The sequence below is a fragment of the Epinephelus fuscoguttatus genome, linkage group LG24 (assembly GCF_011397635.1).
Source record: "Epinephelus fuscoguttatus linkage group LG24, E.fuscoguttatus.final_Chr_v1".
Taxonomy (NCBI): domain Eukaryota; kingdom Metazoa; phylum Chordata; class Actinopteri; order Perciformes; family Serranidae; genus Epinephelus; species Epinephelus fuscoguttatus.
Window position 1 is genome coordinate 8,578,375 of NC_064775.1, and position 21,056 is coordinate 8,599,430.

General features: G+C 41.9%; 1 protein-coding gene across 9 annotated transcripts in view; it reads left to right on the plus strand.

Moving 5' to 3' along the window:
* LOC125884654 (peripheral plasma membrane protein CASK-like) overlaps nucleotides 1–21,056 on the plus strand; it is a 59,148-nt gene that overhangs the window by 30,247 nt on the left and 7,845 nt on the right. The window contains exons 8-24 of one of the 9 annotated variants that reach the window (XM_049569677.1): nucleotides 207–329; nucleotides 660–743; nucleotides 990–1,089; nucleotides 4,489–4,506; nucleotides 8,173–8,297; nucleotides 8,470–8,547; nucleotides 10,269–10,349; nucleotides 11,758–11,946; nucleotides 14,254–14,332; nucleotides 14,602–14,687; nucleotides 14,771–14,839; nucleotides 14,915–14,983; nucleotides 15,727–15,762; nucleotides 16,376–16,414; nucleotides 16,880–17,076; nucleotides 17,859–17,974; nucleotides 19,245–19,310. In XM_049569677.1, the coding sequence (XP_049425634.1) occupies nucleotides 207–329; nucleotides 660–743; nucleotides 990–1,089; nucleotides 4,489–4,506; nucleotides 8,173–8,297; nucleotides 8,470–8,547; nucleotides 10,269–10,349; nucleotides 11,758–11,946; nucleotides 14,254–14,332; nucleotides 14,602–14,687; nucleotides 14,771–14,839; nucleotides 14,915–14,983; nucleotides 15,727–15,762; nucleotides 16,376–16,414; nucleotides 16,880–17,076; nucleotides 17,859–17,974; nucleotides 19,245–19,310 (1,555 nt within the window). Of the gene's footprint in view, nucleotides 1–206; nucleotides 330–659; nucleotides 744–989; nucleotides 1,090–4,488; nucleotides 4,507–8,172; nucleotides 8,298–8,469; nucleotides 8,548–10,268; nucleotides 10,350–11,757; nucleotides 11,947–14,253; nucleotides 14,333–14,601; nucleotides 14,688–14,770; nucleotides 14,840–14,914; nucleotides 14,984–15,726; nucleotides 15,763–16,375; nucleotides 16,415–16,879; nucleotides 17,077–17,858; nucleotides 17,975–19,229; nucleotides 19,311–21,056 lie in introns of all 9 variants that reach the window. The other 8 variants (XM_049569675.1, XM_049569676.1, XM_049569682.1 and 5 more) reach the window with 8 other exon arrangements.

The following is a 21,056-nucleotide window of genomic DNA, read 5'->3' on the forward strand; positions in this document are numbered from 1 at the left end:
AGGCGGCTTGATGGACGACGCCGTGCTATCCTCCATCATGCTGCTGCCGAACAGCTGCTGCTGAACTCACAGATTTTATTTTGAAAAATAAAGAATGAGCAGCGCCAACACTGCAGCTTTACCGTCACATAACAGACGAGAATTGAGAAGTGGTTGCCAGTGCTCTACGTGCTTCTGAACGTGTCGTCCTGCATGTGTTGGTCCAGATGAACCCGCGCCAGTGGGCCCACATCTCTGAGAGCGCCAAGGACCTGGTGAGACGCATGCTGATGCTGGACCCTGCTGAGAGGATCACCGTCTACGAGGCCCTCAACCACCCCTGGCTGAAGGCAAGATCGCACACACGTAACTGCTTGTAATAAATTGACGACAGCTTAAGAGCCCTCGCTGTTGGTTATTGTCTGTAACCCTTTGTGGTCGTGTGTAACATTTAATGTTACATTACACATTGTGTGGATATTTGGTGTTTGAGCTCTAGCAACTCAAAGTCACCTCTGACCACTGGCCTCACTGATGCTGACTCAAGAACACTTCCTTCTGTATGGAACCACAGCCCTGCTTTCACATCCGCTCTGCTTTAATGTGTCTGCATGCTGATGGCCGCACCGTTGTGTAAATGGTTTCCACTTGTGCTAATATCTGTGTTTGTGTGTGTGTAGGAGAGGGACAGGTATGCCTACAAGATCCACCTGCCTGAGACAGTGGAGCAGCTGAGGAAGTTCAACGCCAGGAGGAAGCTGAAGGTTAGCGCTGTGTTGATGTTACACTCTGCGTCATAATCGACCCGGTCATTGCGATTACATCTAAGACGAGAGGAAGCAACGCCTCCTTCGGAGTGTGCAGCTGCTTCTGATGACCCAGATTAATTTCTTGTCAGATGTTTTTGCAAGATTACGGCCTCATCTACAAACACATACAAAGCATGCGCACACACCCCACAGCATCGAGGCTGTCTGTAACAGCCATGTTACCCCTGCTCTGTTTCCCAGGGTGCAGTGCTGGCTGCTGTCTCCAGCCACAAGTTTAACTCCTACTATGGCGACCCCCCAGAGGAGCTACATGACTTCTCAGATGACCCCACCTCCTCAGGTACATCACACATCGGATCTACATCTGGCTTTAGTTACCAGTTTGTTAGTATATATATTTTAAATACAGGTAAATAAAACACACAACACACATGCCAGAATCTTTTAATGGAAGATATTCTACAAAATTACAGCCACTAAAAACAACTTAACATGTTTAACATTGCACAAATCATCATTATGTAGATTCTGTAATAACCCAGGATATCTTTTCGCTATCTGGTTTGAATAACCCTGACATTGGTCATCTTGATAACCGGTACTACAAAGCTGGTTATCAACCAGTTCAGCCCACTCTGGGTTTTCATATCCAGCCACAAGCACGTTTATGTGAAAGTGGCGGGGGTGTTAATTGCGAGCGTCAATCAGGCTGCTTCATATGATATGATATAGAGATGAAACGGTAGCGATAGACAGAGAAATGTCAGTGGCGCGGGATGAAAGCGACAAACTGTGGAAGATTTTGAAACACTGAAAACACCACACAGAAATTTACCGTCATCCAAGACTTAAATGACGAGCATCAGTTGCCACGGTGATTTACCCAGTAAAAAGAGAACCAGCTTCGTAGTGCTGAAAATCAAGCGTTAACCCTGAAGTTACCTCGCTAACTCCAAATCCTGTTTCATAGTGCAGGCCTCAGATCGTCTATTGTCCACATGCTGCAAATTTGTGGACCAATATCCACAATTGGCAAAGGCCATTTAACATTGATTTTAAACTTACACCTCTAACATTATATTTGGTGTTCTGGATGATTAATAAAAAAATGGAAAAATGAAATGAAATGAAAAATGATTAATAAAATTTTTCTTTTGGTAAAATATTAATATTTAAAGCTGAATCAAGAGCTAATCTGAATCTGACTTGCATAAAGAACACATTGTGAAGCTCCTTTGGAAAAAGTATTTGCTACGAACCATTAAAAAGTAGCACAACAATATTTGAAATGGGAAAAAAATTGCTCTTATAAAACTCCAAGAGCCTGTTACACCTACATTTTAGTCATCCGAACACAAGTAGACAGCCGAGACAACATGGCGGTTCACACCTGTGTTGTATCGTGTCTCCAGCTATGTTTAGTTTTCATGACTGTCTATGTCACTTACGCTACAAGGTCAAAGAGCCCCATGCACAATTATTCCATCCACGCTTTCACTCACTGCTCACTAGTCAGTACAGCTGGATCAGGATTTAACAGGTTTCGTTCCACAGGGCAAAGCAGTGGATGGTCACACAACAATTTAGTTAGCGTGCTGTCACCAAAACAGCCACTACACCCTGCACTGATAACGTAGTCTTTAGTACTATTCAGACGGGATTAGTTTTACATAGGGATGTGGACTAATGTCAGTTTACCACAGGATGCCTGATATAAATGTCTGATTTACACAGGACAAGAAATCTCCGTAATTCTACCAGAGATGGGAGCGGTAACTCGGTTTGCACCTGGGCGTCATCTCCCTGTTGGCATGTGTGTGCTATGCTGATGATTAGCCCAGTATGAAAAATTGCCCATGATCAGGATTGTGTGTGCACAACGATTCGCAACATGGATTTATATTAGGCCTACCTAACACTACCAGAAGTCTTGTGGTCCTGAAAAGTGCTTTCTTCTCAACCTATTTGATTAGTCTCCCACGACTGCCGACATCACCGGAAAAACGCGGAAAAATGGTCCTAAACAGGACTATGACGAAATATTTACACACATTTTTACAGAGGATCACGTTCACACCCGAGGTATTTTCTCCAGACCGTTTTACAGAAGATAAAAGTTGCCGTAATTTTTACTGACATTTTCCGTAGTGATTATAGACATGGCGCGTTCGGACGGGACTAAAATCCCTGGTAATAATTACTTCACCCCTTGTCTACACGTTAAACTAATCCAGTCTGAATAGGGCTTTTGTCAGGGATGCACCAGGATGCATGAGCATTTACACTGCCAAAGATATGTGGTCAAATGTTTCTCAGACTACCTGGGCAGTGGTTGGAGTGATAAGATCCCAGTGCGTATTGGTCGTCCACTTGTGATCGGATCACCCAAAACGCATATTAAAACCAGGTGGAAATCGGCTCTAACCTGTCATACGAAATATTTTAGTTTTTAAATGCACTAAATGCACTGGTACTGTAACTACTACCAGTCTAATTATTTGAATTGCTGAAGGGATTCTGAAGTTTGTGCAGGTGGGTAAAGCAACCTAAAGGAGTTAAAACATGCACTGAATTGTCAGATAATATCACCTAAAGGACAATAAATGTTGCTACTTACAGTCCATGGGCCAGACTAGATTTCGGTACCAAACAAGGTGGCAAAACTTGTAATAATTTATGAAAATGTTCATGTGTGCAGATGATATTTTGGTATGATAGACATTCCTGAGTGGCAGCTGTGTCACAGTAACCAGCTCATGAAGTGAACCACCCCCTAAAGTAAACTGCATTTTAGATGCTGGTGCATATCCTGGTTTAGGCTCATGGTCAGGACATTTTATAATTTGACTCAGGCCCAATTGTAAATCTTTCTGACTAATATTGAGGTAACTGTAGCTCTTCAAACAGCCACTTGGCCCATGGACGAATAAGAGTTAGTCCTCCCGACAGTTGAACATCCACTGGAGGGTCATGTAAGGTCAAAGATGAAACACGCATTTACGCCAAAGGCCACGTTCACTTTCTAGCCCAGTTTCTATTCTCATGGTTTCTGTTTTAGTGTCTTAATGTGATCCCCAACTGTCTGTGCAGAACTTCCCCAGCTTGGATGAAGACAGATGTTGCCCAACAGCCTCACTTCCCTGTCTCAGCCACAAACTTTCACTTCCTTTGATAAAAGAACTGTACCTGGTAGTTATCAGCGTATAGAAACCACTCGTGTTGCTGCCATAAACTGTAGGAAATGAGCGGTGTTTTATTATCAGCTTAGAAATCAGTGCAATGAGCGAAGCTACATTGTTTGCTTGTGTTTATCTGTAGCTGCTGCAGCCAGGTCTGCTAATACCACCACACATGTAGTTTCTGCTGAGGCTGGCAGTCTGTTGCAGTCATGTTTCCTGGTGACTGGTTTATTTTTGCCTTTCTAGACCTCCAGACATGATGCTGGTCACATCCTTGTGTCGTATAGGAGGTGCTTGCAGCCAGCAGCTCGGCAGCTTTTCTGATTTTCTCTCTGTGTTGCTGCTCTTTGCTCTGTTTCCCCTGTGCCTCCTTTTATTACCAACCTGCCCTCCTGCCTCCTCACACTGCCCGCTCTCTGACTCTCTTCTGTCTGCCTGTTCTCTTTCTTTATCTGTCATTGTGAGGTGTTAAAAGTCTACATCCATAGCTGCAGTAAACCTCCTCTAATATCAGCCTCTCTTTCTTTGGTGTTGTTTTTCTTCTGCTGTGCTGTCTCTAGGACTGCTAGCTGCTGAAAGTACGTATCCCTCCCCCATACCCATAGAATCTTGATGTGTGATATCATCATGACTTCATCACTCGCTTTTCAGTTGCATTTTTTTTCTTCTTAGTGTTAAATGATGTGGGTCCAGATCCTCCAAAATGGCTTCCTCTGTGTGTCTCCCTGTCTCCTCTCCTGTCCCTCTGAGAAAACCCCTGTGGTTTGATGAGTGTGCTTTTTATCCAGATGCTCACTCTGATGTTCTGTTTACATGCATTGTCATTAATCCAGTCACAGGAAGCTCTGCAAACACAAATATTGTGGTTGTTACCTTGTGAGACACAAACAATCTGATAGGATAACATGGTTAAAGATTGACTCCATCAGGGTTCTTTTCTGCCTTAGCGTTAGCGAAAAGCAGTGACGTAAGAGTGCTGATAATAATAATAATTGTTCGCATTTTTTTGGCAGTAGGGTCGTCTGAGGTCAGTACGTTTACATGTACACAGTAGTTGAGCTAAGCTCATAGCTCGGCTGATCAGTCAAGTCCGACTTCTCGTCTTGTCTGAGTATACGTGCAGAAGAGAAAATCGAATTTCTGACCAAGTACACCTGAGTCTGCCTTGATAGGTGGTGCTGTGTCCTTTTTTAAAGTAGTGCGTATTGAACTAGCTCCGGTTGACCCAAAGAGGAAGCTAACAACGAATGAAGATGGCGGAGCATGGATGTAGTTTCCTCGTCCGTCTAGAAGTGCATCTTCTGCTTCTTGGTGTTTGTTTGTATGTTTGTTTTTGCGGGAGTTACTGCACTGCTGCTACGTCATCTCCTCCTTATTTCAGGTGAAGTGGTGGATGCGCAGAACGCCAAGCGGATAAATGCAGCAAGAGTTTGATTTTCAATCGAATTATCTAGGTGTGTTAGTTGAGCTACGGATAGTCCAGTTTCAGTCGGACTAAGCTTTTTACGTACATTTAAAAGTCCGGTTTCAGTAGGACTAAACTGTTTACGTGCATTTAAAAGTCCGGTTTCAGTCGAACTAAGCTGTTTACGTGCATTTAAAGGTCCGGTTTGAGTCGAACTAAGCTGTTTACGTGCATTTAAAAGTCCGGTTTCAGTCGGACTAAGCTGTTTACGTGCATTTAAAAGTCCGGTTTCAGTCGGACTAAGCTGTTTACGTGCATTTAAAGGTCCGGTTTCAGTCGAACTAAACTGTTTACATGCATTTAAAAGGCCGGTTTCAGTCGGACGAAGCTGTTTACGTGCATTTAAAAGTCCGGTTTCAGTCGGACTAAGCTGTTTACATGCATTTAAAAGTCCGGTTTCAGTCGGACTAAACTGTTTACGTGCATTTAAAAGTCCGGTTTCAGTAGGACTAAACTGTTTACGTGCATTTAAAAGTCCGGTTTCAGTCGGACTAAGCTGTTTACGTGCATTTAAAAGTCCGGTTTCAGTCGGACTAAACTGTTTACGTGCATTTAAAAGTCCGGTTTCAGTCGGACTAAGCTGTTTACGTGCATTTAAAAGTCCGGTTTCAGTCGGACTAAGCTGTTTACGTGCATTTAAAAGGCCGGTTTCAGTCGGACAAAGCTGTTTACGTGCATTTAAAAGTCCGGTTTCAGTCGGACTAAGCTGTTTACGTGCATTTAAAAGTCCGGTTTCAGTCGGACTAAGCTGTTTACGTGCATTTAAAAGTCCGGTTTCAGTCGGACTAAGCTGTTTACGTGCATTTAAAGGTCCGGTTTCAGTCGAACTAAACTGTTTACGTGCATTTAAAAGGCCGGTTTCAGTCGGACGAAGCTGTTTACGTGCATTTAAAAGGCCGGTTTCAGTCGGACAAAGCTGTTTACGTGCATTTAAAAGTCCGGTTTCAGTCGGACTAAACTGTTTACGTGCATTTAAAAGTCCGGTTTCAGTAGGACTAAACTGTTTACGTGCATTTAAAAGTCCGGTTTCAGTCGGACTAAACTGTTTACGTGCATTTAAAAGTCCGGTTTCAGTCAGACTAAACTGTTTACGTGCATTTAAAAGTCCGGTTTCAGTCGGACTAAGCTGTTTACGTGCATTTAAAAGTCCGGTTTCAGTCGGACTAAGCTGTTTACGTGCATTTAAAAGTCCGGTTTCAGTCGAACTAAGCTGTTTACGTGCATTTAAAAGTCCGGTTTCAGTCGGACTAAGCTGTTTACGTGCATTTAAAAGTCCGGTTTCAGTCGGACTAAGCTGTTTACGTGCATTTAAAGGTCCCATTTAAAAGGTTCAGTCGGACACGCATTTGGTTTCAGTCGGACAAAGCTGTTTACGTGCATTTAAAAGTCCGCATTTAAAAGTCCATGTATCTTCATTGTTGTATTGAACAGTCAGACAGCCCTTTGTGACATGGAGCTGAAGCAGCTCTGTCGTTCTCCTCAAAGTCAGACTCCTTTGACAGAAACTGGAATTTTGCCTCACAGATCATGGGAGTTGCTGGTCTGCCACTGCCTCACTCAGAGGTATAACTTATTTGAAAGGTCAGTAACACAAAATACTCAAAAGGCACAGTATGGGACATCATGCAGAAGCCTACATCAGGTCACGTGGTAACACATTTAGAAGGGCTTGGGAAAATAGCATCTTGACGCTGAAACATACCTACATTGAACAAAATGTGAATGATCGGATTGAAGACTTATAGAACACTACTGACAAGCTATAGGATGATATAAAAACCTCATCAGATCATCAGGTTTCTGCTTAAGTTCTTAGATTTTAGTTTTAAAACATGTATCTTCATTGTTGATTGAACAGTAAGATGGCTGAAGCCAGCATACGTTACAACTCCTTGACATCTGTACACTGCACCCTACTTTATTTCAGCTGCCTGAATGTTTAGTCTTCCAGAAAATTACAGAATTGTCGTTAAATCTGAAAGTTCTGTTTGGTCATTTGCTAAACAATTACCATGGAGTGTTCATCTGTTATTCCAGGGTTCTCTTGTTAACCGAACAGACACTGCTTGTTATCCTCTTCAAGACTGTGTTAAAGATTCAGCACTTTAAAAGTTTCAAGGATGGAGTAATCCACAGTCTCTAATTTAACATATGAAATATTTAGTAACTCATTTGTTACAGATAGAGGTCACCGAATCAAAGTCTCATTTGTTCTTCTCTCGAGCCCATTATGAGCCCAGCATTATACATGTTTGTAGATGGGAGTGTGTGTGTGAGAAGGTGACACTTTAAGCCTGAGAACACTTTTTAAGAGACAGTATATCAGATTTGAGTTCTTCTTCTCTGCATATTTTTGCATTTTCCACTTTTTAAAAATCTATATTCTGCATTTTTCCGGGGCGCACCGCTCCTTACCCATCATCCTCACTGTGACTTTTTGAAGTGACTTTCCTCTGATGTTATATTGATGCCATATACCGCTGTTTCTCTGGTTTTGCTGCATGTGTGGGCGATGCAGCAGGTACTTGGGGTTAAATAGTTCTGAGTGTTTGTGCGTGTTTTTACGTGTCGTGATGTCTGTTGCTTGTCTTTGTTTTGTGGTTTTGTTTTTGCCTGTTTGTGGATGTGTAACGTGTGGTGTGACTTTCCTCTGTGTTATATTGATGCCATATACATGTTTCTGTTTTGCATTCTGTGGGCGATGCAGCAGGTACTTGGGGTTAAATAGTTCTGAGTGTTTGCTTCTGTGTGTGTGTGTGTGTGTGTGTGTGTGTGTGTGCAGGGGCAGTATCACAGGTTTTGGACAGTCTAGAAGAGATTCACGCACTGACAGACTGCAGTGAGAAAGACATGGACTTTCTCCACAGTGTCTTCCAGGATCAGCACCTCCACACCCTGTTAGATGTGAGTACACCACACTGTCTGTCTCTGTAGTACCAAAAGTGCCCAGCAGGTGTCACTACAAGATTAACCTACTTGCACTATTTGTCCATCATGTCTTGCACACGTGGTAGTGTTGGGTCTTTCATATTTAATGAGGTACACTTGTCAAGTTCTTACATGTTTGTCATTTCAGCTTTATGACAAAATCAACACCAGGTCGTCCCCTCAGATCAGAAACCCTCCGAGTGATGGAGTGCAGAGAGCCAAAGAGGTGACGCACTCTCTGCTCATGTTCACTAAACAAGGGACACTTTCAGATTGCAGACTGGCATCTTCTTCATGTGGTTTTCAAAGCTACAGTTGGTAACTTTTATTAAAAAGAGACAGATTATCTGTGGAACAAATCGTGCTACTTCTTCTTCTGAGAGTGTGTCTAATTGCATTTACAAGAATCCACCTTGGCTCACGCAAAACAACCAATCAGAGCTGAGAAGTCTGCAGCCCTTTTTAAATAGGAATTGTGCAAATTTGCAGGAAAGCCCAATCGGTCTTCTTTCAGCATTGGCAGTATAAAAACAAAATCGGGGAGTGCAGCAAAATGCCGCCTACCTACTTTTGTTTATACAGAATGTGCCTTTTTTCGGGGCAATGGGGGGCGTGAGCAAGTAACAAAATGTGTCTTCAACAGCCCCTCCTGTGGCGGAGGGGCGCCTCGTTCTTTTTAAACCAAAAAGGTTCCGCCGATATATCTACCCCTACACGGTGGAAAATTGGGCACCTCGGATCAACTCGCCAATCCGGCTCTGTGTGTCTAAATGCTCGCAGCTTGCCGGCAAAATGGCCCAACATTCGCCGAAAATCTGGCAGTGTAAAAGGGACTCCTAACTCTGCTCATGAACTGTTGTCAAACTGTCAAACTAGGCAGCGCTGATCAAATCTGAATGAAGATTCTGTTACTGCACCGACTGTAAAATGAGAGTTTACTCTAGCCAGTGGGCTCGACTTTTTTTTTTTAACTTTATTTTTATTGATTTTTGAACATACTTTTAAAATAACGAGAACAAAAATCAAATGAACAAAAAAATCACACATGGCTGCCAGACATCTTCTTGTAAATAAGAGGAGGGAGTCCCAATGTCTTTGATAAAAGGAGAGGTGATGATAGGTTTAGTTCCGATGTATTAAACTGTGAGAGTATTATTTATGTCCGAGAGTGCATTCCACTTCTTGTCAACGGGCTGAGGAAGCCACCAAAAGAATCGGACAATGGGTTAGATGTACAATTAATGGGAGACAAGTCAGGTTAATGCTTCTACAGTCACATATAAAGTCAATGCCCCCCCCTTTTTTTGCTTTCCATTACCTCAGACAGGAAGTGAACTTTTTCATTTCATATTAGTCCAGTCATCTACATTGAATTTGTGGTTGAGCTGTGAGGTTGAATTTCACGATCAAAATAGAGTCTGAAAAAGTCTGATTTTTCCAGATCACATATGTCTGACAGTGACTGAAAACTCCGCAGGTTATTCTCTCCCATAATTTTACAGTTTGAGGTAGTCCCCCGAAAAGTCCAGTGATTAAATCTCTGATCCAGTCTCCCGGGAGGAAATGCTGTGTTATAGGCTCCCCACGCAGCAACAGAATCTCAGATTCATTTTTGATCAGCGGTGCCGAGTTTGACAGTTTGACTGAGACTCCTCGGCTCTGATTGGTTGTTTTTGTTCACGTGTGTCATTAGAAGCACTACAAGGAAGCAAAGGAACATGAATATCTTCAGAGGTTATTCGTCTTATATGCTGCTGTGTGGATATAGCGACAGCTTCAACAAATATGTGCAAGTCATTTTTATAAAAGTTACCAACTACAGCGTTAAACGTTTAATAATCTAAACAACACCATCAGATACTGCGCTTTGACGTGTTAATTCTTTTAAAGAGCATTTATTATGAGCAATCTTAACATCTTTCTACTCGTCTTTCTTTTCTCCACCAGGTACTGGAAACCATCTCCTGTTACCCAGAGAACATGGAGGCCAAGGAGCTCAGGAGGATCCTCACACAGCCACACTTCATGGTGGGATACTACAGACACTCACACAGCAATGCAGCACACTCGTATTGTTTTGACAGGATGAGACTTTTTGGGGCCTGTGCATGTAGAGCATGCTCATTGGTGTGTGAGATTACAAGCCACTGTGTCAGAAGAAGGCTTCTTTGACAATCCACATAACTCCCTCGGCCACAAAGCTGCTTAGCACCTGAGCTTGGCGAGAGATAGACACATGGAGAGGGAAAAGAAGGGAGGCAGAAGCATTAGAGCGGCAGGGAGAGCTGAAGGGCTTCAGCGTGGATATACTTGCGCGGTGACCGTCAATGGCAGCATATTTGTCAGATAAGTGTAGTGGCTTTAAACAGACCTGAGACGAACAGAAGAACAAGATGGAGGATTTAACTGACAGACATAGAGAGCGAATCTGAGGAAGTCAGTAGCGGATTTCATGCAAAGGTAAAACATCGTGTAGCTTGTTCTGTAGCTGCAGTTTTCATCTCAGTAATTGGATAGAACAGCAACAGGGAATTTATTTCGCTGAGTGCACGACTAGACGTTTACTGCATGTAAGTTGTATTGTTTCCATTGGATTTATCGTCACTTACAAACCTGCACGGCGGCTAACTGTAGGATGATGCTGCCATTCATTTAGCCCAGTTAGCAGCACAGCAGGCTGAGGTGTTTCCCTCTGCTTATTCAGTCTGTGACACTTACTGGAGCTGTCACAGTCACGCCTCAGGTTTGCTTCAATCCAATTAGCCTGTCCTGCTCTCTGACCTGACCGGCTGGGTTTTTCATGCTGCCACAGTCATTTAACAGTGCTGATAGCAGAATGGGTGTGAAGGGCTTTGGCGTGGCAGCACATGGGAAGAAGCATGCCTCACTTACTAATTCTTTCACTTTAAACTTTACCCTGAGTAGTGCATGGCTTCATTTATGCAGCAGTGATCCAAGGACAGGCTTTGTTCCTGGTAATTATCAACTTAGTCTGCTGTCATTTTGTTGGTCTTCAATGTCAAACACTTGTCAGAATCCACTGCCAACGCCTTTGTCTTTAAACCGTTGTTCCTCTCAGCTGCACTAATGCTCACGATAAGTTAAAAGCCTCGAGTGCCAGCTGTTTGAGCTCCCCGTGTCTGTCATGCATCATCAGTGAACATACTGTCGCTCTGATGAGCAGATGTGATCATTTGGAAAACACAGCGAGTAGAGTTGTTTGTAAAAACACACTGTGTCAGTAACATGATTAGTGCCCAGAGGGGATTAGTGTAAGCCACACTCTGTCCAACATTTGAGCTGTCCACTCACATACTAACATTGATACTGTGTGCAGCATGGGCTTCATTCCCACTGGGTTACACTACAGAAAAACAGTGACACTGCAGTTGCTTCCATGTGATGTAACAGTCTTGACTGTCTGTTTTCACTCCAGGCTCTGCTGCAGACCCACGATGTGGTGGCCCATGAGGTCTACAGCGATGAGGCGCTGAGGGTGACCCCCCCGCCCACCTCACCTTACCTGAACGGAGACTCCCCAGACAGCACCAACGGAGACATGGACTTGGAGAATGTCACCAGGGTCCGCCTGGTCCAGTTTCAGAAGAACACTGATGAGCCCATGGTGAGAAGACAGGAACGAGAGATGCACATGTTGCAGATTAGGGGTGTAAAGCACCAGTTTCATCATGAAAAACTATTATATCGATTCGTAACGCAACAATACTATATTTTCCGATATTACAAAGTCCGCCATGATATGATTTCGATATTAGATGACATTAAATGCCCATTTAACGCAGTCTGTTCCACAAGATGCTGCCAGCTCTTCCTTTTTTTTTACTTTTGGCCATGAAACACATAAACAACACATAATAATGTAAAAACGTCATAGTATAGTATGTCGTCCAAAATCATGAAAAAAAAGGTCATAGTATAGCATGTCGTCCAAAATCACGAAAAAAAGTCATAGTATAGTATGTCGTCCAAAATCACGAAAAAAACAGTCATAGTATAGTATGTCGTCCAAAATCATGAAAAAAAAGTCATAGTATAGCATGTCGTCCAAAATCACGAAAAAAGTCATAGTATAGTATGTCGTCCAAAATCATGAAAAAAAGTCATAGTATAGCATGTCGTCCAAAATCATGAAAAACGTCATAGTATAGTATGTCGTCCAAAATCATGAAAAAAAGTCATAGTATAGCATGTCGTCAAAATCATGAAAAAAAGTCATAGTATAGTATGTGGTCCAAAATCATGAAAAAAAGTCATAGTATAGTATGTGGTCCAAAATCATGAAAAAAAGTCATAGTATAGTATGTCGTCCAAAATCATGAAAAAAAGTCATAGTATAGCATGTCGTCCAAAATCATGAAAAAAAGTCATAGTATAGTATGTGGTCCAAAATCATGAAAAAAAAAGTCATAGTATAGTATGTCGTCCAAAATCACGAAAAAAAAGTCATAGTATAGTATGTCGTCCAAAATCATGAAAAAAAGTCATAGTATAGCATGTCGTCCAAAATCACGAAAAAAAAGTCATAGTATAGTATGTCGTCCAAAATCATGAAAAAAGTCATAGTATAGTATGTGGTCCAAAATCATGAAAAAAGTCATAGTATAGCATGTCGTCCAAAATCATGAAAAAAGTCATGAAAAAAGTCATAGTATAGCATGTCGTCCAAAATCATGAAAAAAGTCATAGTATAGTATGTCGTCCAAAATCATGAAAAAAGTCATGAAAAAAGTCATAGTATAGCATGTGGTCCAAAATCATGAAAAAAGTCATAGTATAGCATGTGGTCCAAAATCATGAAAAAAGTCATGAAAAAAGTCATAGTATAGCATGTCGTCCAAAATCATGAAAAAAGTCATAGTATAGAATGTCGTCCAAAATCATGAAAAAAGTCATAGTATAGTATGTCCTCCACATGAAAAAGTCATAGTATAGTATGTCGTCCAAAATCATGAAAAAAAAAGTCATAGTATAGTATGTCGTCCAAAATCATGAAAAAAAGTCATAGTATAGTATGTCGTCCAAAATCATGAAAAAAAGTCATAGTATAGCATGTCGTCCAAAATCATGAAAAGAAAAGTCATAGTATAGCATGTCCAAAATCATGAAAAAAAGCCATAGTACAGCATGTCGTCCAAAATCATGAAAAAAAGTCATAGTATAGTATGTCGTCCAAAATCATGAAAAAAGTCATAGTATAGTATGTCGTCCAAAATCATGAAAAAAGTCATAGTATAGTATGTCGTCCAAAATCATGAAAAAAGTCATAGTATAGTATGTCGTCCAAAATCATGAAAAAAAAGTCATAGTATAGTATGTTGTCCAAAATCATGAAAAAAAAGTCATAGTATAGTATGTCGTCCAAAATCATGAAAAAAAAAAGTCATAGTATAGTATGTTGTCCAAAATTATGAAAAAAAGTCATAGTATAGTATGTCGTCCAAAATCGATGGATTGTTACAGCTGTATTGCAGATTGCACTAAATGAATGAATTTACAATCTCACTTTCTGGCTTTTCATCAAACCAGTTCACTTCTTGAAACATGCTTCATAAGTGTTTTTATAAGTGATACAAATGATGCTGAAAATTCTAGATGTGAAGCCGTTTTTACAGAACAGTGAGTCATCAGTTGGTCGCCAACCTTGGTGACTAAACACTCTCCTTAACCACTTCACAATGAAAGTATTCCAGTGATTTGTTGTGATGCAGCAGCACAAAGTCCTTCTGCATTGCTATTAGATGAAAGTAACACAAACTCACATGTGAAACTACCTTACAAATCTCAGTTACTCTTCTGTTACACAGGGACTACCTAAACACAAGCTCGCCTTTCACTCATGGATTTTTCTGTCTCGTCACCCGAGCCAGCTGGTTTGACTTGACAACACCTGCCCTCTGTCTGTCTCTTCCAGGGCATCACTCTGAAAATGAATGAACTTAACCACTGTATTGTGGCCCGAATCATGCACGGTGGAATGATTCATCGACAAGGTATGCATCCTTATCAGACATGAATATTTATAGGCACATTAATCAGCCATTTTGTCAATGTGATGAGATTAAATCTCACAATAATATTAATCACAGAGATTATTGAGCAGTAATAGAAAAAACAGTGAAATATAACTCTTCCTCTCCCCTGGAGTCGTCTCAGTAACTCCTGAGGCTTTTTCCTGGCCTCTGCTTTGTGAGGCGCTGATGTTTCAACGCCCAGGAGCCTCATTTGTAGCCTTTATTAATTCATTATTTCTCCGCTTCAGGGACTCTGCATGTAGGAGATGAGATCCGAGAGATTAATGGCATCAGCGTCGCCAATCAGACAGTAGAACAGCTCCAAAAGATGCTGGTAAGTCGCACACATCGGACTCTCTTATCCTCATTTTCCGCTCTCTCGTGTAACATGCATTTATTTCTCCCTTCCCCACACAGAGGGAGATGAGGGGTAGCATCACCTTCAAGATTGTACCCAGTTACCGGTCCCAGTCCATGTCCTGTGAGGTAGGGACTCAGGAATACACACTTGTAAACATTTTAGGGGGGATGAAATGACTCATTTTGTATTTCCTGTTGCAGAAAGAGTCACCTGATGTGTCCCGACAGTCGCCTGCAAACGGTCATGCCAGTGTCACTAGCTCCATCCTGGTGTGTTTCTGACACACACACACACACACACACACACACACACACACACACACACACACACTGTCTTTCACTGAAATAGCAGCAGGTCAGTAAAATGGAGGGGAAAAGCCAGAGAGACCATTTTATTATGCGGTTGGGTTTTCCCTCCAATTCTTGTGACCGCAATATCTCAAGAATGACTTTTCAAATTTGGCACAAATGTCCTCTTCGACTTCATGATAAGGTGAATAGATTTTGGTGGTCAAAAGTCATTGTAACCTTCAATCCATCTCATTCTCATGAATATTCCAAGAACACCTTGAGGGAATTTCTTCAAATTAACTGAATTTTGTCGTCAAAGGTCAAGGTCACTGTGACCATGCATTTGTCTCATTCTCATGAATGCAGTCTCTTAAGGAGGCCTGAGGGAGTTTCTTCAAGTTTGGCACAAATGTTCACTTGGACTCAAGAATGAACTGACTAAATTTGGTGGTCAAAGGTACTGTGACCTACCACACATTGGTAATTCTAGTTTAAGGTGTCTATTTGTTATTGTGATGAAGTTTTAACACAAAGACAGCACACTGATAAAAGTTAGTCTTTCATGGGGTACAGTTCATACTACCAAATCATCGTTTTAAAATTAAATCTGGACCAGAATCTGTTATTTCCAGCTAATTACTTACCATCAAAATCAATCTGATGTTTTTGTTATGTTGAAATCAAATAAAATACTAATACAAAACATGTGTCAACCCAACCAGGACCTGCCAGCAACGATCCAACCCAAAGGCCGTCAGGTGAGGGTTCCTCATGCTCTACACCATGCTTGCACTCCTTTTTATTCAACTGTGTGCTCCATTCTTTGCTTTACAATCTGCCACTGATCTGACAAACTAACACTCATCCCCACAAGTCCAAATCTGCACGTCGGCATTTAGTCAGTCCCATCACATCTATTTTATTGGCATCAAGTTTTGTTCCCCAATGTCAGGCCTGATCTCTCCACGGCTTCGGCCTCGTAAACATTGGAAAGGATTCCTACATAGCTGTAAAAAAAAAAAAAAAAAAAGTTGATCGTTTCCTGGTCAGGAAGATATGACAGTGTGGTGTAACATTTCCTCACTACACTGAAATAAGTATAACAAAAGTTGAAAAGGAAAATGATGGGAACCCTGATGTCTTGGTCATCTTCTGTTCTCATTTGATTTCGGCCATTTTTGTCTGTTTCATAGTGTGTGTATCACAATCTAAGGTCACACACACACACACACACATACATAAAAAATGCAAATATAAGATTCTGCATCCAGTTGTGGGTCCCTCATCACACCTCCTTTGTTCATGTCCCCCCGACGTTTTCTACTGCATGATATATGTGTAAGTGTGTATGTGATGCTCTCAACCCTATAGATCTCCAGACCTGCTATCAAGGACAAATTGTCCATCAAGGTAAGACGTCTCTAAGTGGACCCTTCGTAGAAGTAGATCCCAACTCCTCCCACCCCCATCGCAAAGTTGCGGTTTCCCATCATAGTGGTGTCTAGATCCCATGCTAGCTATCAAGGCTTAGTCTGCATACCTGGTTCGTCAGTGGACGTAAAAGGCAACACACAGATGTGGATGTTTGTGCATAAGCTGTCGAGACAAAGGACTCGTGCGTCTTGCTTTTCATTTATCTGAATGTCTGTGCCCCCTCCTGCTTCGGCTCACATGCTCTGCTGTCTTTATCTTTTAACGACAAGCGTTGGCGCAGCATTTCTAACTACTTAATAATCTTGCAGCCAGTCTCCTTATATGTGGGCAGCTTGGCCAATCATATTCTTTCCCATATATCCTCCTGTGATCACAACACTGCCGCTCGCCACTGTGTCAGCACTCAGCATCGCTTTCTTTCTCACTGCTCTGCCCTTACAGATATATGTTCGGGCTCAGTTTGAGTATGACCCCGCGAAAGATGACCTCATCCCGTGCAAGGAGGCGGGCATTCGCTTCCGGGTGGGCGACATCATTCAGATCATCTCCAAGGACGACCACAACTGGTGGCAGGGAAAGCTGGAGAACACCAAGAACGGCACAGCAGGCCTCATCCCCTCGCCTGAGCTACAGGAGTGGTGAGTCAGACACACAACAAACACCAGAACTTTTCAGCTGTATTTCTTGATGTATTCTTGGGCTGTAAGAAAATATTGATACACTTGAGCATTTAGATATATTTTTTATAGCTCTTTTATACTATACTATGACTTTTTTTAATCAGGTTTTTTTTTTTGACATACAATACTTTGACTTGTTAAACAACCGGCCTAAGGTGTGAAAGTCCTATGCACTGACCATTCATCCCCCACATCTGCAGCTCTCCAGAGAATTTATGGCTTTTTATACAATGTAACCTGAGTTTGGTCTTAATCTTTGACTTCTTTTTAATTTAAATTATAAGTTTAGACACATAACACGACAATTTTTTCTCTTGTAATATTACAAGTTGAACACTAAGTATGAGTTAGTGTAGTACGGTGTGAGAGAAAGTCGTAAGTGAGGAATTAATTGTAGTTTAGTTTTTAGGATATTGAAATGATAAAAAGCACAGAGAGCAAAATACAAGTTTGTGACTCAGAAGCTTTGGCTGTGGATACAACTGACTGCTCTTTACAACACGTCATAACTTTGGCTAAGAAATCGTTGTAAAGCCAGACACTCCTGCCAGGATTTGAACCTGGCATTTCTATCAGACGTGACAGATGTGTTACCAGTACACCACAGGAGCTCAGGAATAGCTTCACTACAATGCTCAACCAAGTTGTTTACTTCCTGTTCGTCCTTTCAGATCTTTAGCAGCTGTACTAATGTACTGAATCACACAGGGCCTTTTAATCTAAAGTGCATGTCTTTCCAGGCGCGTGGCGTGTATAGCGATGGAGAAGACCAAACAGGAGCAGCAGGCCAGTTGTACCTGGTTTGGCAAGAAGAAGAAACAATACAAAGACAAATACCTGGCCAAGCACAATGCAGGTAAACTGACACACATCGTAGTGTACAAATGGTGCAACAGAGCTAAGCTACAGCTTGTAGGGGCTTGTTAGGGGCCCGTTAGGGGCCCATAACCACATCTGAAGCATAATCTCACTTACAAATGATTCTGTAAGGGCATTTAGACACCATTTAACAATCTGATGATTAAAGTGGGCATGTGGGGGTAAATAATGACGTTGTTGCACCTCTGTTCAGTTTGTGTAACTGATGCACGCCTGTTGCACTTTCCCTCTGACAGACCTCCTACTTCTGTCTTGATTTTGCCTCGTTTTTCAGTAACTAACAATGCTGCGATTAACAGCTTTTGATGTCTACAAGTTTTGTTACGGTGTTTTTTGTTCAGTTGTCTTTTTATTAACCCTTCCGCTCCCACCCTTTGTCCATATTTCATGCTGTCTCTTTCCCAATGACATGGCTGCATGTAAGTAACTCCAGACAGCTGACGCCCAGCTTCTGTGTTTTTCTTCCTTCTCTTTCTGCTTTTTTGTCCTTTACCTAATGTCTCCTTGACTTCTGAATGACGGTTGCATTGTTGGGTTTGTTATTAGCAGTGTAATTCAGATTGACTAGATGCTAGACAGCTTAGAAATGTTCAGCTGGGTTTATATCGGACCAAGGTTTGTGCAAATAAGCAAGCTTTAATACCTTCTCAAGGTATCTGACCTTCATTAGGTCTGCCTGGTGCTTGTTTGAAGGAGCACTTGGTGTACATTATGGCATCATTTCCATAACTCAGTTTTAAATATTAAAACCCCATCTGATTCCAAGCTTGATTTAAGCCACAGGGACAAAACACTACAGTTAATCTCATTAGCATTGCTTGGGTCCTCTATGATTCGCTGTTGGGTTTGCATTTATTTTTTGGGATATTTGCATTCACACTGTTGTGGAGTATGTACACTCAGTTGGCAGTTCATTAGGTACATCCAGAGACTAATACAGCACTGCAATAAATGACACCTTTGTTTTAGCGTTAGCTTGTGGTGCTGTTTAATCGTATTATTGCCAGAGATATTTAATGTTTTGTCCAAGTGGAAAAACATCTGTCTATTCTGATCTATTGCAGGACTGTTGTATTAGACTTCATTCATAAACTACTGACTGAGTGTATATTTACTTCTTCTTAATTCATGTATAGAGTCACAGTCAGATTATTTTTTTAATATAACATGATCTCCCATGTTTGCCCTTTATAGCTGATGCTGTGTTAACCTTATGTTTCTCTGTTCTTCAGTGTTTGACCAATTAGATCTGGTGACGTATGAGGAAGTGGTCAAAGTGCCATCATTCAAAAGGAAAACACTGGTGTTGCTTGGTAAGTGAACAGTTTACACAATATACTATGATGTTTTTATGACACACTACTGTGACTTTAATTCGTGACACCCTATCCACCTTATTTTTCACGGAAACACGGAGGCAAAACAGAACGCAGCCAGCTTCCGTTTTTTTTGTGCGACACTTCCGGTCCAGCACTCTTACCACTATGTAAATGGGAATCGCCTTGTTGTTTGCCTTGCTGAGTTTAGCTATATATATGTATATGTCACATTTTTCACGTCACTATATCACCGTTTAGACTAATGTGATGTTTGTAAAGTCTATAAACACAATGACTGAACAAACATTAGTATTTTCTGTGTGTAATTAATAACATGGTTATAGTAGATTAGCTGGGCTAACCGTTAGCTGTTAGCCGTTAGCCGTGTCTGTAATAACTCACTAAACTCACAAAGTGGCCCGTGAAAAAAATATTTTCTCCAGCGGATGTCTTAGTTACAACATGATTGAGCTAATTGGAGTAGTTTCATGTCGTATCCGACAACGGGAGGCTTTTAATGGATGGCGATCCCGATGTTAGCTTTGCTGCCAGTGTTAACGTTAGCTGTCCCTGTCAGCTGCAGCCCCTGATGCTTTCTAGACATCGTGATTTCCCAAAACTGAATAAATACCACACATAGCAACACAAAACTGCTTTGCTAGCTCAATCATGTTGTAACGGCTGGATGGTTGATGCGTACATGCTGATTCAGGTGCTATCAGAGCCGATCCGCGCATCACTATAGCTTAATGATCAACTCAGTCAATAAAAACAACCCGTCCTGTGTTAGGAGTGTGTGTCGCCGACAGAAAGAAAGAAAAGGGAAAAAAGATGGAAAAGCAGCGTACACCTCACACTGCGCACACGTTTGGCTGGCATGCAGAAGCACCGTCTGTGTGTCGAGGGTGCGAGCCGCAACTTCAGCTGCTCAGGTAGAGAGGCTGTGTAGCCCGGTGTGTTTTTTCGCTGATTCGGTTCTGCAGGTTCTCTGCTGGTACACTGGAGACGGGGATCAAGCAGTTTGTCTCACTCGGGATAGATTGATTCGCGTTTAGAGGGAATAAATTTCCGTTATAACGGGAACGTTATAAAAAAAAATCATGCATGCAAAAAAGCATGTCTAAGAAAAGTCAAAGAGGTGTTTTTTTTTTTTTCAAATCTATACTTAGCCATCTGTCCAAAGACGCGCGCGCACACACCCTGTTGAGTGTAGCAGCAGGGACAGCACAGTGGTGCAGGTCGCCGCCTTTCATGCGGGAGACCGGGGTTCGAGTCCGACGCTGCTTCCTCACCCAAAACAATGTGCTACGGCAAGGAGGAGTCAGGACGCCGGGAAATGTGGGGATGTCAGCATCATCCCCCACCTCGACAAATTAGCTTTAAAAATACAGATTAACTAAGAGTAACGTGCAACACTAGTAAAAATATAGTCTAATACACAGTGGCTAAAAGCGTGAACTAAACAGTTACAGCGTGATCTCCCCAGCCGGGCCATTGCAGAGTGGGGAGGAGGCATAGCGGGGGCGGGGTAGAGTAGCGTAGCGTAGCGTAGCGTAGCGTAGCGTAGGGAGAGATGAGGTGACGTGGGTACCTACGGAAACTTTTTGTTTCTTTTTGTTCTTTGAGCTAGTGTTGCTAAGCTACCCTTAGCACTAGCACGTAACACGTTGCTAATTGCTAATTTAGCAGCTAGTTATCCATATATACAACTATGTAGCTAATTATGTAACATCTAGTTGC